Source organism: Mustela lutreola, chromosome 4, assembly GCF_030435805.1.
Source record: "Mustela lutreola isolate mMusLut2 chromosome 4, mMusLut2.pri, whole genome shotgun sequence".
In the NCBI taxonomy this organism is placed as follows: Eukaryota; Metazoa; Chordata; class Mammalia; order Carnivora; family Mustelidae; genus Mustela; species Mustela lutreola.
Genome location: NC_081293.1, coordinates 180,941,733 through 180,955,776, shown reverse-complemented (window position 1 = coordinate 180,955,776; position 14,044 = coordinate 180,941,733). Strand labels below are relative to the sequence as shown.

General features: G+C 40.2%; 1 protein-coding gene across 3 annotated transcripts in view; it reads left to right on the top strand.

Moving 5' to 3' along the window:
- Nucleotides 1-31: 31 nt before the first annotated feature.
- COPG2 (COPI coat complex subunit gamma 2) overlaps nucleotides 32-14,044 on the top strand; it is a 116,535-nt gene continuing 102,522 nt past the window's right edge. For 2 of the 3 annotated variants that reach the window (XM_059171872.1, XM_059171871.1), the window contains exons 1-4: nucleotides 32-167; nucleotides 1,334-1,386; nucleotides 1,960-2,040; nucleotides 4,604-4,675. In XM_059171872.1, the coding sequence (XP_059027855.1) occupies nucleotides 131-167; nucleotides 1,334-1,386; nucleotides 1,960-2,040; nucleotides 4,604-4,675 (243 nt within the window). In that variant the 5' untranslated portion in view covers nucleotides 32-130. Of the gene's footprint in view, nucleotides 168-1,333; nucleotides 1,387-1,959; nucleotides 2,041-4,603; nucleotides 4,676-10,722; nucleotides 10,771-14,044 lie in introns of those variants that run through there. The other variant, XM_059171873.1, reaches the window with a different exon arrangement.

Genomic DNA, 14,044 nt, shown 5'->3' with positions numbered 1-14,044 from the left:
CCCCGAGTGACGGGACGGCGACCCAACCGGCGCCAGAGCACGGGGCCGGCCTTCCTGCAGTCTCTTCCGCTCGCCGGCTGCGGCGCCTGGGACGGTTGCGGTGGGTCTGGGCGCTGGGAAGTCGTCCAAGATGATTAAAAAATTCGACAAGAAGGACGAGGAGTCTGGTACGCGCTGGGCTTCTGACGCCCACCCTCAGCCGCTGGGGCCCCTTCCCCGCCCGCCGACACCTGCTCTCGGGGGCCGCGGACCCGAAGGCGTGGGCGCCGGTGTGCCACGGGGCCGGAGTTGGAGCCCGCCCCTCCCTCCGCCCGGCTCCGCTCTGCCGCAGCCTGGGGCCTGCCCCTAGCCCCTCCCCCGGGCGCCGGAGCCTCCCCTCGGGTCGCGCGCTCCCGCCCCGCGCCCGCGCGCCGGGTCCGGCGGCTCGGCGGCCCCGCCCCCCGCTCCCGCCCCCTCCCCAGGGCGCAGCCCCTCGGAGCCGCCTCTGCCGCGCTCGCGGGGGGGTGGGCTGTCCGCGGAGGAGGCGGGCCCGCGGCGCGTGGCCGAGGGAGTGGGTGCGCGCGTGTGAGAGCGGGGGGCGCTGGTCGTGGTAGGCCCGTAGCGGGTCTGGGCTCGACGGGACAGTGTGTGTACGTGTGTGTACGAACTTGGAAGTGCCTTGTACCTTCCAGTCTTCCGCCCCCCAGGGGGTTCAGACTGTCCCGTGATACATAGGTTATTTAATGCTGAGGCATCCAGAAGTGAGTTCGTTCTTGATACCCGTCCTTGGTCCAGAGCAAAAGGGGAAGATACCAAGCCACCTGAAAACAACCCCCTCCAAACTCCCAAACCGAATCCCCCCAGTGTTTGGTGCTGCTCTCCCATGGTGTGGTCGAGATTTGGTTTTAGGAAATCTCCATGGCCTCTTCCAGCTTGATATGATAGGGTTCTTTACTAAACTCTTTTTTGCCTCGCAGTAATTATTGGAAACCTGTAAGATAGTGCTTGCCTTTGGGGAGATCCAAAGGGCCCAGCCACCATCTCATCCATCTTAGCTGTGTGCCCGTGACATACACTTGTCACATTCATGTGAAAAGAGGACAGGGGAAGAGGGCACTCATTTTGGGCAGGGATCCTGCAAAAGAGAAGTACAAGATCTCCAATGGCTAGCAAAGACACCTAGTTCCAGAATCGGAATGATTTTATTCAATTTGTATGTGTATTTGTAAGGATTCTCACTTTGATATCCAAGTGGTCACTCCACTTAGGTGAGCTATCCCAAGCATTCAATAACCTGTAGACATAAATTTGTCTAAGACAGCTCTTAAAGACATTTTTTTTGTTTATAACATAGGTAGTGGCTCCAATCCTTTTCGGCATCTGGAGAAGAGTGCTGTCTTACAGGAGGTATGACTTGGAAGTATTCTGTGTTCTTTCTTTTCTATTCCATTTTAGAATGGTGGTCAGAGAGCCCCTGGAATAGGATGACCCAAAATAAGAATTGAGGAATGCAATAATGTTTTTGGAGAATACAGACATGAGGGAGAAAAAAGATGGTTACTTATCCTCAGAGGGTCTAGAGCTTATGGAAATGCAAAAACATGTAGACTCTCGCGCATGTTGATAATTTTAAATAAAATGCCAAAGAGGTGTATAGTACAAGGTTACTGAAGGAAGTTGCAGACATTAAACTAATTGTATTCAAATGCTGTGAGTAAATACTGTGATTCTTACTTAACACATAAAGCGCATACAGTTGAAGTACTAGGTCTAAGGGAAAGAGTTAGTGTGGAATAGAAAGTCAAGACCATGTGTAATAATGTATCATATACTGTGATAAATTGATAACTGTAAGCAATTAACATTATTTGGATATTGTGATCAAAATATATAGTTTATTTGATTAAAATTGATTTTTTGTAATCTGTGATAGAAATGATAGAAAATATACTATGTATAACAATTTTTTTTGTACCACAGGCTCGTATATTCAATGAAACACCCATCAATCCAAGAAGATGTTTGCATATTCTTACAAAGATTCTTTACTTACTGAACCAGGTAAACTGTTTTGATTTGCCTTAGATTTGCTTCCTGGAATAGAAATACATAACATGCAGTGAAATGCTTTCCGGAAAATATAGTTTGTTTGTTTTTTTTTAAAATTCACTTAATTTAAAAATATACAGTGTTTGATTCAGGTAAAGATATGTAAAGGTTATATAGGACAAGGATTATGACACATACTTCTGTTTTATTCATGAGGTACTAGATCAGCTAAATGCATAGTAGGTCCTCAATCTTGATTTGAATTTAACAAGTTTTAGTTGATGTTAAAATATGTTGTTTAGATTTGTTCAGAGGTCTCATGTCCCTCCAAAGATACAGTACAAAATTTTAAATTCCAGTTAGATAGTTTACTTTTTTTGGAGGGGGAAGAGTATAGTGGTGATTTTTTTTTCCCCAAGCTTTGATTTTCATATTTAGAGTTTATACGTATTATCCCTACTGTACCATGGCAAGCGATATGATTCTGCGTTTAACCATTCTGTGCCTTAGTGTCCTTTTCTATAAATGGGGATTATGATAATGCCTGTTTTCTAAAGTTGTAATGATTCAATGAGATAATGAATGGAAAGCACTGAGAACAATCCTGGACATGCACATTCAGGAATAGTTTTCATTCAGTCATTCAGCAAATATTTATAATATACCTGTTGATTCCTCTGTGCTGTTTGAGGCACTGGGGACATAGCAGACAAAACCAATAAAAGTATTTGCCCTGATAGAACATGGATTCTGTTTGCTGTTATTGCTATTAATTTTATTTTTTCTTGTTTCTTTGTTTTGCTTCAGACCAAAAATTCTCATGAAATGTCTAGGACCTTAGAAAATGTGATTTTGTTTCTTAGATTCACACACTCACATATGCACACACAAATATACACTTATATATACTTCAGGTGGCTTACATATGGTGTTCAGAAGACCATGGTTTCCAATTTGAATTCTATGAGGATATCAGATTTTTACTGTATTTCATTACTGAAGACACGATGAAGGTTTGTCCTTTGCAAATGGAGACTGAGCAACAAGTACTTACTTTGACATAAAATATCATCTTGTACCAACATCATATTCTTCTGTGGTAGCATATTAGAAGCATTTAGGACAAAGTCAGTTTGATTTAATTTTTCATAACACACATTGAGCCCAGGTTGGCTAAATCCATTGTATAAGCAGAGTTTTGAGTAGTTGAAGGCAGTGCAGAGTAACACATACTTTTATATTGACCAGTACCTCTTTGATGGAAAACTCATGTTGAAACACTTCATTATCTTGATAAGAAAATTACCAGTGTAATCTGATAAATAAACACAGTCAACTACAGAAACAGGTTTGGGAACCTTAGTTTTATCTTTGGCCTAGTTCTTGGTATTGCTTTTTGGAAACATACTTTCAAATTCCTACCACAGCTGATCTATCTACTCATATATTCTGAATTTCAAGCCCAAAAGTAGGGACTTAGGGTTTACTGAGCTTACTGAAAAGTGCCTGGACTTCCATATGTTCACTAAGTATTTATGGAGGAAAGGGAGGGAAGTCTCTGACTGATGAGCATGTTGGGTCCTCTGATTTAAGAACTGTGAATTCTTATACTCTGTGTTTCAAACTCAACTTTTAAAGTTTTTCACCAAAATTTGTTTATTCTTATACCCATAAGAATAAACCCAAATAGATCGAGAACTAGTTATATTCCGAGCGAGATCTGAAGGCCTGAAAAGTGATTGAGGCTAATGCATTATGAGGATTGCTTTTAATGAAATTGGTTATTCAAATGTTAATGTCTCAGGTGGTCTCTAATCTGGAATTTTTTGACTGTGAGTGAAATAAGTTATCTCACATCTTGCTACTTAAAAACATGCCATTCTCAGACTCAGCAGCATTTGCATCACCAGCAGTCCGTTAGAAATGCAAAATTTCAACCTTCACCCAGGGCTATTAAAGCCGATTCTGCATTTTGGAAAGATCCTCAGATGATTTATTAAGCATATTAAAGTTCTGATCCAAAGCATCATCCAAAGCCTGACTTATATAACTAATCTAGTTCCTGCCTTTTTGGTTGGTCCCTTTTTACCATATTTTCTGGGATTCCTAATATATAGTTCTTTATAATTTAATATTTATTGTGCTCCTATAATATGTCAGGCTTTGTGCTGGGCATTGGATTATAGAAATATAAAAGGTGTGATCTCTGCTTGTAGGCAGTGTACTATTAACATGCCATTCAGATTAGGAACTCAACTTGCTACTACTTTCTACCTCCTTATAAATTGTGGTTCTCTAGAGAAATCAAAGTAGTTCCTGCTAAAAGGTTAGAGACGACTATTCCAGAACTTTTCTAGCATGGTGTATAATACTGAATTATTTCAAATAAGGAGTGGACACAATGCCCATACAAGTTTATAAATTGAAAGCCAGAAAAATAGCTCAGAGGCAGAATGTTTACAAAGAAAATTTTCCCCTGAGTTCTAAAAGATTTTTGCAGGAAAAAAAGGAAAATCCTTAATATACTTTTTTTATTTTTTTTTAAGTTTAAGAAATTGTTTTCAATTTTCCTTAGGGGGAACACTTTGGAACTACGGAAGCCACAGAAGCCTTCTTTGCAATGACTCGATTGTTTCAATCTAATGATGTAAGTCTTTTTATTTTCTTCTTTTAGGCTGGAAAAGCTCCTTTTATTCTTTCTTCTTGGGGAGCTTAGAGTGTTCCAAGTTAGAAAACGTTACTTGAAATATTTAAAATTACTTAAACATTATGTATCTTCATCAGATTTTTATTTTTTGTTTATATTTTTATTTTTTTCAAAGATTTTATTTATTTATTTGGCAGAGAGAGAGAAATCACAAGTAGGCAGAGAGACAGACAGAGAGACAGGGGGAAGCAGGCTCCCCGCTGAGCAGAGAGCCCGATGGAGGGCCCAATCCCAGGATGCCAGCATCACGACCCGAGCCAAGACAGAGGCCCTAACCCACTGAGCCCCACCAGGTGCCTCTTCATCAGATTTTTAAATGTTCATTAAAAGCCATGTGCATGTGAAAGATTGACAGTATACAGCGTAAAGCTCTTCCCCCACAGATCTCTCACGCAGTCACAAAAGCCGTTCATTTTCCAGCGTGCAGCATGCCCCCGGGAAGATGGGCTGGTAGAAGTCACCGGACGTAGCTACCACATTTCTAAGTCCCAGTCAAGTTTTTGGGGGGGCTTGGGATTGCTGCTGGTAAGCAGCGGGCCTGGCCACTTGAGAAGAAGAGCGGGAGCAGTGTGGGGAAGAGGACGCAGGGTAGGAAAAAGAAGCGTCAGGGTCAGGGCGAACTAAAGCTGCCGGCATCTCTTTGTCTGTATCTCACTGCCTTGGAGCGCCCGGCTTCCAGAGCACCGTGACTCTCCAGCTTTACTTCTGTTTTCTAAATGTGCTGCACATTTCTCTTTCGCCCAGCTCTAGCTCAGAACCTACAGGGGAGGGAGTTCTGCGAGATAGACTTCCCAGCTTTCTGTTGATGTAACTTGTCCAAATCTTGCGGTTACTTTTGGTATGTGACTACATACCTTCACAGGCCACGTTTTGTGCCCAACCCCCAGGAACTTCTAGGATTTGAGTGTGGTTATATGTCTGGATAACGATAGGCTTCGGGAATAGGTCTCCAGGAACTTAGCAGTGTGGGTAGGGTAGCTGTCTCAGGTGAGGCCATTACTGATTCTTCAGGCAAAGGGAGACTCTTTGCTCAGACAAAGAATGAAGAGCTGCTTCTATTTGTAGAGGAGTCTTGGGGAATTTAAGAGTTCAAGGTACTCAGCTTCATCAGAATCTTCCCATATGTCCCTATCCCAATTTTCAGGGGCCTGCTCCTTCCCAGTTCAAAGTCTTCCCTTTAATCTAAGATGCCCCACAGGGTGTGTATTGAATTTTCATTGTCTTTAGCCTCATGGAGGGTTTGCTTTTCAGAATTCTCAGCGTTGCGTCCACATGACACAGGCTTTCTATGAAAGTGTTATGGAAGACTTCTAGTCTCTTTCCCAGACCTTGAGCTGTGAATGTAAAACTCTGGACATATTTCTTTTACCAAGTTCTCCAATGTACTTAGAAGCAACTAACCTATTGTATAATACATTTCTACAAAAATTCTATGGCAGCAGCTACTGGGTTATCTAAGCCTTCTCTTCCATAGGTCCTTAATGATGCTTCTCTGCAGGTGATGATTTAAGTATTTTGGCTCTGCGTGCCATGGGCCACTAGTCTCCCCTTTACCACTGGAAACAGGGCCATTAGTGCCTTTTATCAAATCAGAGAAGCACCTTCAGGTTTCTGTTGTTAAGGTCCCATTTCCCTTTAATTGCTTCCTCTCCCAGAAATTCAGGGTTCAATCAGGGAAGCAGAACCAACTGTGATTTTTATAGATTTATGTATTAGAGGTGTTAGACTAGAAAGCCAGGCATTTCAGGCTGCTGGAGCAAGGTCACGGAGAGGGACTATTATAAAAGTTATGGAAGGCTGTTGCCTCTTTGTGGCTCTGTGAATTTGCAGCCCCAGGTTGCTGTTGCCCAGAGGGGTGGCAGCTGGGAAGGAGAGTTGGCTGTGGAGCAGGGGGGGGATGGAGCAAGGACAAACTCGAAGCCTCCGGCCCAGAGGTTGTATTAAGGAAAGAAGGCATGAAATCATTTTCTAGGAAATGGATTGGGGAAATGTAGGTTGTTGGACAGTATGAATGGCCCCTTGGAGTTAGTGGGCATGAATTGAAAGTATTAGCTGGTAGTATGGTGAATGTTTTCCTCCAGCTGCAGACTTCTGGTTAAAGCGTGGAACAGTTGGAGATTGGCTTTAGTCAGGGTTAGGGTTTTGCCAGGTTAGTAAGTGGAGGGAAGAGCAAGGAAGTCGAGAGCTTGAAATATTAACTGTGGAATCTGGTTAGGAGGCAAGAATGAACAGGGGCTGATCGGGGCAGTAAAGGGTTGATCGGATCCATGAATTGACGTAGTGAAAGGGCTGCTGGAATCAGGAGTGGTGGCTGGAGAGTGAAATGCTTGGAAATGAAATTAGGAAAGGGTTGCAGTTATTGAAGGGGGCGACAGTGGAAGTGGGTGATTGCAGAAGGAGGGAGGACGGGTCCTGGCAGAAGTTAATTCTATCAAGCGGTTAGAGTTTTAGAAATATTGTCTGTATGGATATTAAAGTCACCAATAGGGCACCTGGGTGGCTCAGTTGATTAAGCATCTGTTTTCAGCTCAAGTCATGATCTCAGGGTCCTGGGATCGAGCCCCATGTGGGTTCCCTGCTCCGTGGGAAGTCTGCTTCTCCTTCTCTGTCTGCCCCTTCCTCCCTATTTGTGTTCTCGCTCATTCTCTGTCAATATAAATAAATAAAGTCTTTTAAAAAAATAAAGTCACCAATAATTATTACTGGACTAATATTGAAGATAGTGATGGTGAACAAGGTACTAATATATATATTTTTTTATTTTTTATTTTTTATTTCTATTTTTTTTAAAAGCTTTTATTTATTTATTTGACAGACAGAGATCACAAGTAGGCAGAGAGGCAGGCAGAAAGAGAGGAGGAAGCAGGCTCCCCACTGAGCAGAGAGCCTGCCGCGGGGCTCGATCCTAAGACCCTGGGATCTTGACCTGAGCCGAAGGCAGAGACTTTAGCCCACTGAGCCACCCAGGCGCCCCTAATATATATTTTTTTAAAATAAGGGAAGTAACTGGAAGTCTGTATATACAGTCAAGAGTGTTGGCGGGTGATGCCGTCTAAAGGCATAAGCTTTAAAGCCAGAGATTTTTCGGGGCGAACGAGGCACAGTGAAAGAAGGCAGTGCTGAGATTTTGAACAGGCAGTGAGCTTCTCTACCTGTAGTTCTGGTTGATGAGGGTTAAAGGAGAGACAACAGCCATTGTTTGGGAGGGCTGCAGGTGGCGGTGGGGTGGGGGGGTGGTGGTGGAGGGAATTCACAGGGAGGAACCAGGTTAGAGACAAGATGGTTGCTTTCGGAGAAGAATTAAGGATATAAGGGATTTTGCTGAGATTTTTCAGTCAACTTGGTGGAAGCTTTGGGATTTGAGAAGGATGGAAGTTAGAGTCTGATTAGATGCTGTTCCCAGCTGCATGGCGGTGAATGACCACGTGATGAGTAATGACCAGGACATTTCAGGGTTTTGTAGTGTTTGTGGTAAGGGGTCAGGTGCAGCATGCTGTGATTCATATTGTGGGTCCCTTAGGCAGAATATGGAAAGGGGGGTATGGTTTTTGTGGGGAGGAGAGGAAAGTGGGGATTTTGCCGGCAGCATGGGGGGCTTCTTCCTTTTCCAGCCGTCGTTTATCAGAGGGTAATTGCTATCTTGAGATTGGTAACCTCCTATCAGTGTTTATGTCTCTATGTTTTTATATGTTTGTATCCATAATCTATACTTAGCATTTTTATGTGTTTAAAAATATAAGTGGGGTGCCTGGGTGGCTCAGTCAGTTAAGCGTCTGCCTTGGGCTTGGTTTGTGATCCCAGGGTCCTGGAATTGAGCCCTGCGGTGGGCTTCTGGCTCAGCAGGAAGTCTGCGTCTCCCTCTCCCTTCCCTCCCCTCCCCCCACTTGTGCGCTCTCTCTCTCTCTTTCAAATAAATAAATCTTTAAAAAATACGTAAGTATGTATTTTATATATTTACTTACATATGTAAGCATGTATTCAGAGGTGCCTGTGTGGCTCAGTCGGTTGAGCACTCAACTCTTGATTTCAGCTCAGGTCATAATCTCAGGGTCCTGGGATCGGGCCCTATGTCAGGCTCCATGCTGAATGTTGAGTTTGCTTGAGGCTTCTCTCTCCTTCTCCCCCTGCCCCTCCTGCCACTCTCTGTCTCGCAAGCAAATAAATAAATAAATAAATCTCAGAAAAATATATAAGTGACCATATTGTTACTGCAGTTTTCAAAATTAATGTTTTCAAGTTCAGCCTTCTCGCTGCATGTACTTCCACTTTATTCAGTTTCACCGCTGCTTGTGATCCAGTGTGTTAATACACAGTATCTCTCCTCATTTATATATTCTCCCAGGGTAGGTACGTGTGGCTTCCACTCCTTTGCTGTTACAAGTGATACCATACACAATGTTTATGTAAATGTCTTATGCACATAGAATTTTTCTGGGATAGAGACCTAAAGACCTACAACTGGAATTTCTAGGTAATGGCAGTGATTCAATCTTATCAAATTGATCTTTGAACTGATCTTGTCCTAATTTACACAGACATTGCTTCAAGTCCTTACTTGTTCTGATAATAATTTCTTATTATCAGACTGAAGTGTTTGCCATTCATAAGAATGTGAAATGGCATCTCTTTGTGGTTTTAATTTACATTTTCATGATCATCACTGTACTTGAAACTTCCTATGTTAAGTGGCCGTTTTACTTTCTTCCTTTGTGAATCGTCTGTTCATATTCTTTGCTTATTTATATTCCTCTTACTGACTTACAGGAAAACTTTTTTTATTTTAGTGTTTAAAAAAATCAGCTTTGTTGAGTATAACTTACCAAGTAATAAAATTCAGCAATTTTAAATGTACAGTTGTCGGACTCCTCCCTCCACCCCTAGCTCCTGAACGTCAACGAGTGATCTACTTTCTGACAACAGAGTTTTGCATTTTCTAGAATTTCACTTTAATTTAATCATATAGTATATAGCCTTTTATGACTTTAATGTCTTGTTTCTTTCTCTGAGCATCCGGCCTTTGAGACTGATCCAAGTCTTTGTATCAGTCGTTTTTCATCTTTGTTGCTGAGTAATATTCCATTGTATGGAGGTGTTCTACATTACATATTCATTCTCAAGTACTGGTTATTTGAGTGATTTCTAGCTTATGGATATTATAAACAAAGGTGCTAAAAATATTCAAGTAGAGGTCTTTGTGTGGACCTACTTTCATTTTCTTTGCTTAATATCTAGAAGTGGCATTGTTGGGTTTGTCTTTTCTTCATGAGGAATGTATTAAGCAAATACATACTTGTTTGCCATCTGTATATCTTCTTTGGTGAAGTGTCAGTTCAGATCTTCTACTTTAAAAAAAAAAAAATCATGTCTTTTGTCTTCTTACTCAGTTGCAAGTTGTCTTTATATTTTCTGGATGTAAGACCTTTATCAGATAGGTGTTTTGATATCCTCCTAATATGTTGCTTGTATTTTTATTCACTTATACTCTTGTCTCCTCCATTAAAAAAAAAAGGTATAATTTTCATAGAGTAAAATCCACCCTTTTTATGGTATAGTTTTATGACTTTTGACAGATGCATACAGTAGTTATTATCACTATTGCAATCAAGATTTAGAATGTTTCCATCACTGCAGAAAGTTCGCTCCTGCCTCTGCATATGATCTATTCTAACTATCCTCAGCCCCAGGCTACCACTGGTGTCTTCTTTCTGCCTCGTCTAGCCTGTCTGGGAGGTCACAAAAGTCCTATCAGACCACAGGAAGCCTTCTGAGTCACTAGCATAAGGCGTTTGATGTTTGTCCGTGTTACTGTTTGCTTCAGGAGTTTGCTTTTTTAAATTTCATTGTAGTGTTTTATTATGTGGACATACCTCAGTTTATCTGTTTGCCTTTTGAAGGATACTTGGTTTGTTACCATGTTTTGATGGTTACGAATAAAGTTGCTATAAACATTCAGGTATAGATTTTTAAACGTAAGTTTTTTGTTTCTCTTGGGTCAGTCCCTGGGAGTGGGATTGCTGGATCATGTGTTTAACTTGGTAAGAAGCTGCCAACCTCTCTTCCATTTCTGCCATCACGGTTCTAGTGACTGCCTTTCTGGCCAGCACTTGGTATTGTCTTCTTTGCCTTTTAAAATTTATTTCTCTTTAATTTTAGCCATTCTAATAGGTGTATAGTGGTATCTCTTTGTAGTTTTAATATGCATTTCCCTAATGACTAATAATCTCAAGTATCATTTTGTGTGCTTTTTTTTTGCTCTTTAAGTAGCTTCCATGCTGAAGGATTTGTCCATAACTTTTGCCCATTTTTACATAATTTGGTTGTATATTTTCTTATTTTTGAGTTTTGAGAAGTCTTCATGTATTCTGGATACAAGTCCTTTATCAGTTGTGTTTCTTACTATTTTCTTCCAGTCTGTAGTTTGTTTTTTCATTTTCTAGCCTTTCAAAGAATAGAAGCTTTAAATTTTTTTTTTTAAGATTTTATTTATTTATTTGACAGAGATCACAAGTAGGCAGAGAGGCAGGCAGAGAGAGGGAGAAGCAGGCTCCGCTGAGCAGAGAGCCTGATGCGAGGCTCGATCTCAGGACCCTGAGATCATGACCTGAGCTGAAGGCAGAGGCTTAACCCATTGAGCCACCCAGGAGCCCCTAGAAGCTTTAAATTTTGATGAAATCCAGTTTATCAATTTTTTTCCTGTTGTGGATTATACTTCTGATATGAATTATAGAACTCTTTGCCTAACCCAGTGTCACAATGATTTTCTCCTATGCCTTTTTTCTAGGCATTTTGATCCATTTTGAATTAATTTTTGTATATGGTATAAGGTGAAGGTTGGATTCCTCTTCCTCCTTTTACCATCTCCTCCTTTTCCTCCTATTTTATTTCCTCAACAAATGGTACTGGAATCGTCGCATATTAGTATGGAAGGAGAGGGAAGAGTTGATGACTGAGTTATATTGGCACACTGGAACATTCTGTTTTGTTTCATTGAATAAGAATAAAGATCCTTATTGAATCTTATTGAAATAAAGATCCTTATTGAATAAGAATAAAGGTAAGGATCTTTATTCTTATTCATATCTTATTCAAAGATACAGATCTTTATTCTTATTCCAGTACCACACCATCTTTATAGATACATCTATAAAGACTGTATCTTTATAGTAAGTTTTTTTTTTTTTAGAGATCACAAATAGGCAGAGATCACAAATAGGCAGAGATCACAAATAGGCAGAGAGGCAGGCAGAGAGAGAGTGGGGAGCAGGCTCCCTGCTGAGCAGAGGGGCTCAATCCCAGGACCCTGGGATCATGACCTGAGCTGAAAGTAGAGGCTTTAACCCACTGAGCCATCCCGGCGCCCCTATAGTAAGTTTTAAATCAGGTAGTGCATGTGTTCCTTTTTTTCCCTCTTTTTCAAAAGGTTCGGTCTTCTAGGTCCTTTGCTTTCTATATAAATTTTAAAATCAGCTTCCATTTCTATTTTTGAAAGTCTGCTGGAACTTTGAGGGGGATTACATTGGATCTGAAGATCAGTTTGAGGGGAATTGACATTATAATAATACTGTGGTTTTTACTCCACAAACATGGTATTTATCTTCCCTTATTCAGGTCTCTTTAATTCCTGCTAGCAGTATTGGAGCTTTCAGCATACAAGTCTTATACATATTTTTGAATTTATCCCTAAAGTAGTTAAGATTTAAAAAATACTATTGTACTTGTATTGTTTATAAGTAGTTTCTAGAATTAAATTGGTTTTTGCATATTTCGGTGATTTTGTTAAATTCATTTATTAGTTCTAGGGGTATTTTGGAAGATACCTTAGAATTTTTACTTTTCAATCAGTTTGCCTTTGATTATGTGTCTTAACTTACTGTCATCTTGCACTGTTATACAGTATAAATAGAAGTGATGGTAGGGGACATCCTTGTTTGGTTCTTGATCTTAGGGGGAAGGTATGTCGTCTTTTACCACTAAGCCTGGTGTTAACTCTTAAGTTTTTCACAAATGGCCTTTATCAATTTGAGGAAGTTCCATTCTATTCCTAGTTTGCTGAGAGACTGTGTATGTGTGAGTGTAAGAGGTATTGGGTATTGAATTTTGTCAAATGATTTTTCTATTTTCTATATCCATTGGATTATCATGGCTTTTCTTTTTCAGTATGTTATTAATACGGTAAGATGCATTTATTTATTATTCTGGAAAATATAAAGTCTTTTGTTTCTGTTTGTTAAAATTTGTTAAGGATTTTTTAATCCATGGTCATGAAATATATTGATCTCTAGGTTTTTTTTAATGATATTTTTGCCTGGATTTTGTATTTGGATAAGGCTGGCATTGTAAAATGAATTAGGAAGTGTTCCTTCCTTTCTTCCTCTTCACTTTCTGGAAGAGTTTTTGTAGAATCAGTAATTTTTCCTGAAGTGTTTGATGGAGTTCACTATTGAAGCCATGTTTTTTTTTTTTTTTTTTTTTTTTAAGAGGGAGAGGTTAGGTGGAGGGAGAGGGGGAAAGAGAATTCTAAGCAGTCTCCTTTCCCAGCGCCCATGTAACCAACTAGGGGCTTGATCTCATAGCCTTGACATCATGACCTGAGCCAAAATCAAAAGTCAGATGCTTAACCGACTGAGCCACCCAGGCTCTCCAAAACTGTCTTTTTTTAAAGGAACCTTTAAAAAAATTAACTCCATTAAACAGAAATAGATATGATACTATTCAGATTATTTATTTTCTTCAGTGAGGTCTGGTGGTTCAAGGAATTTATCCATTTCATGGAAGTTATTGGACTTTGTTTCCCTAAAACTGTTCATAATATTCCCTTATTTTTTGTAGTGTTTGTAGGATCTATGGTAATGTCTCTTCTTTCATTCTGACACTGGTAAATTGTATCTTCTCTATTCCTGGAAGCCTATAGAGAACTTTATAAGCTTTATTGATCTCTTCACAGAACCAGCTTTTTGTTTCATTGATTTTTCTCTGTTGTTTTTCTCTTCCACACTAATTGTGCAAAAAAAAAGAGAATGCTGAAAAATCAAGTCATGAGAAGGGGGAAAGAAAGAGCTAGATTAATCAAGAAGGACAAATGTAAATCATATAGGATGATAAATATAGACCTGACTATATTACTATCTACATTAAATGTAAATGAAGCACACAAAGAACATTTATAAAAATCGACTATATACTGAGCCATAATGCAAGATGCAACAAATTTTTAAAGGAATGAAATTGTACAAACTGTGTTCTCTAATTATAATGGATGGTGTTGAAAATGAATAATAAAAGAGTCCCTAGGTAATTCACCATATGTTT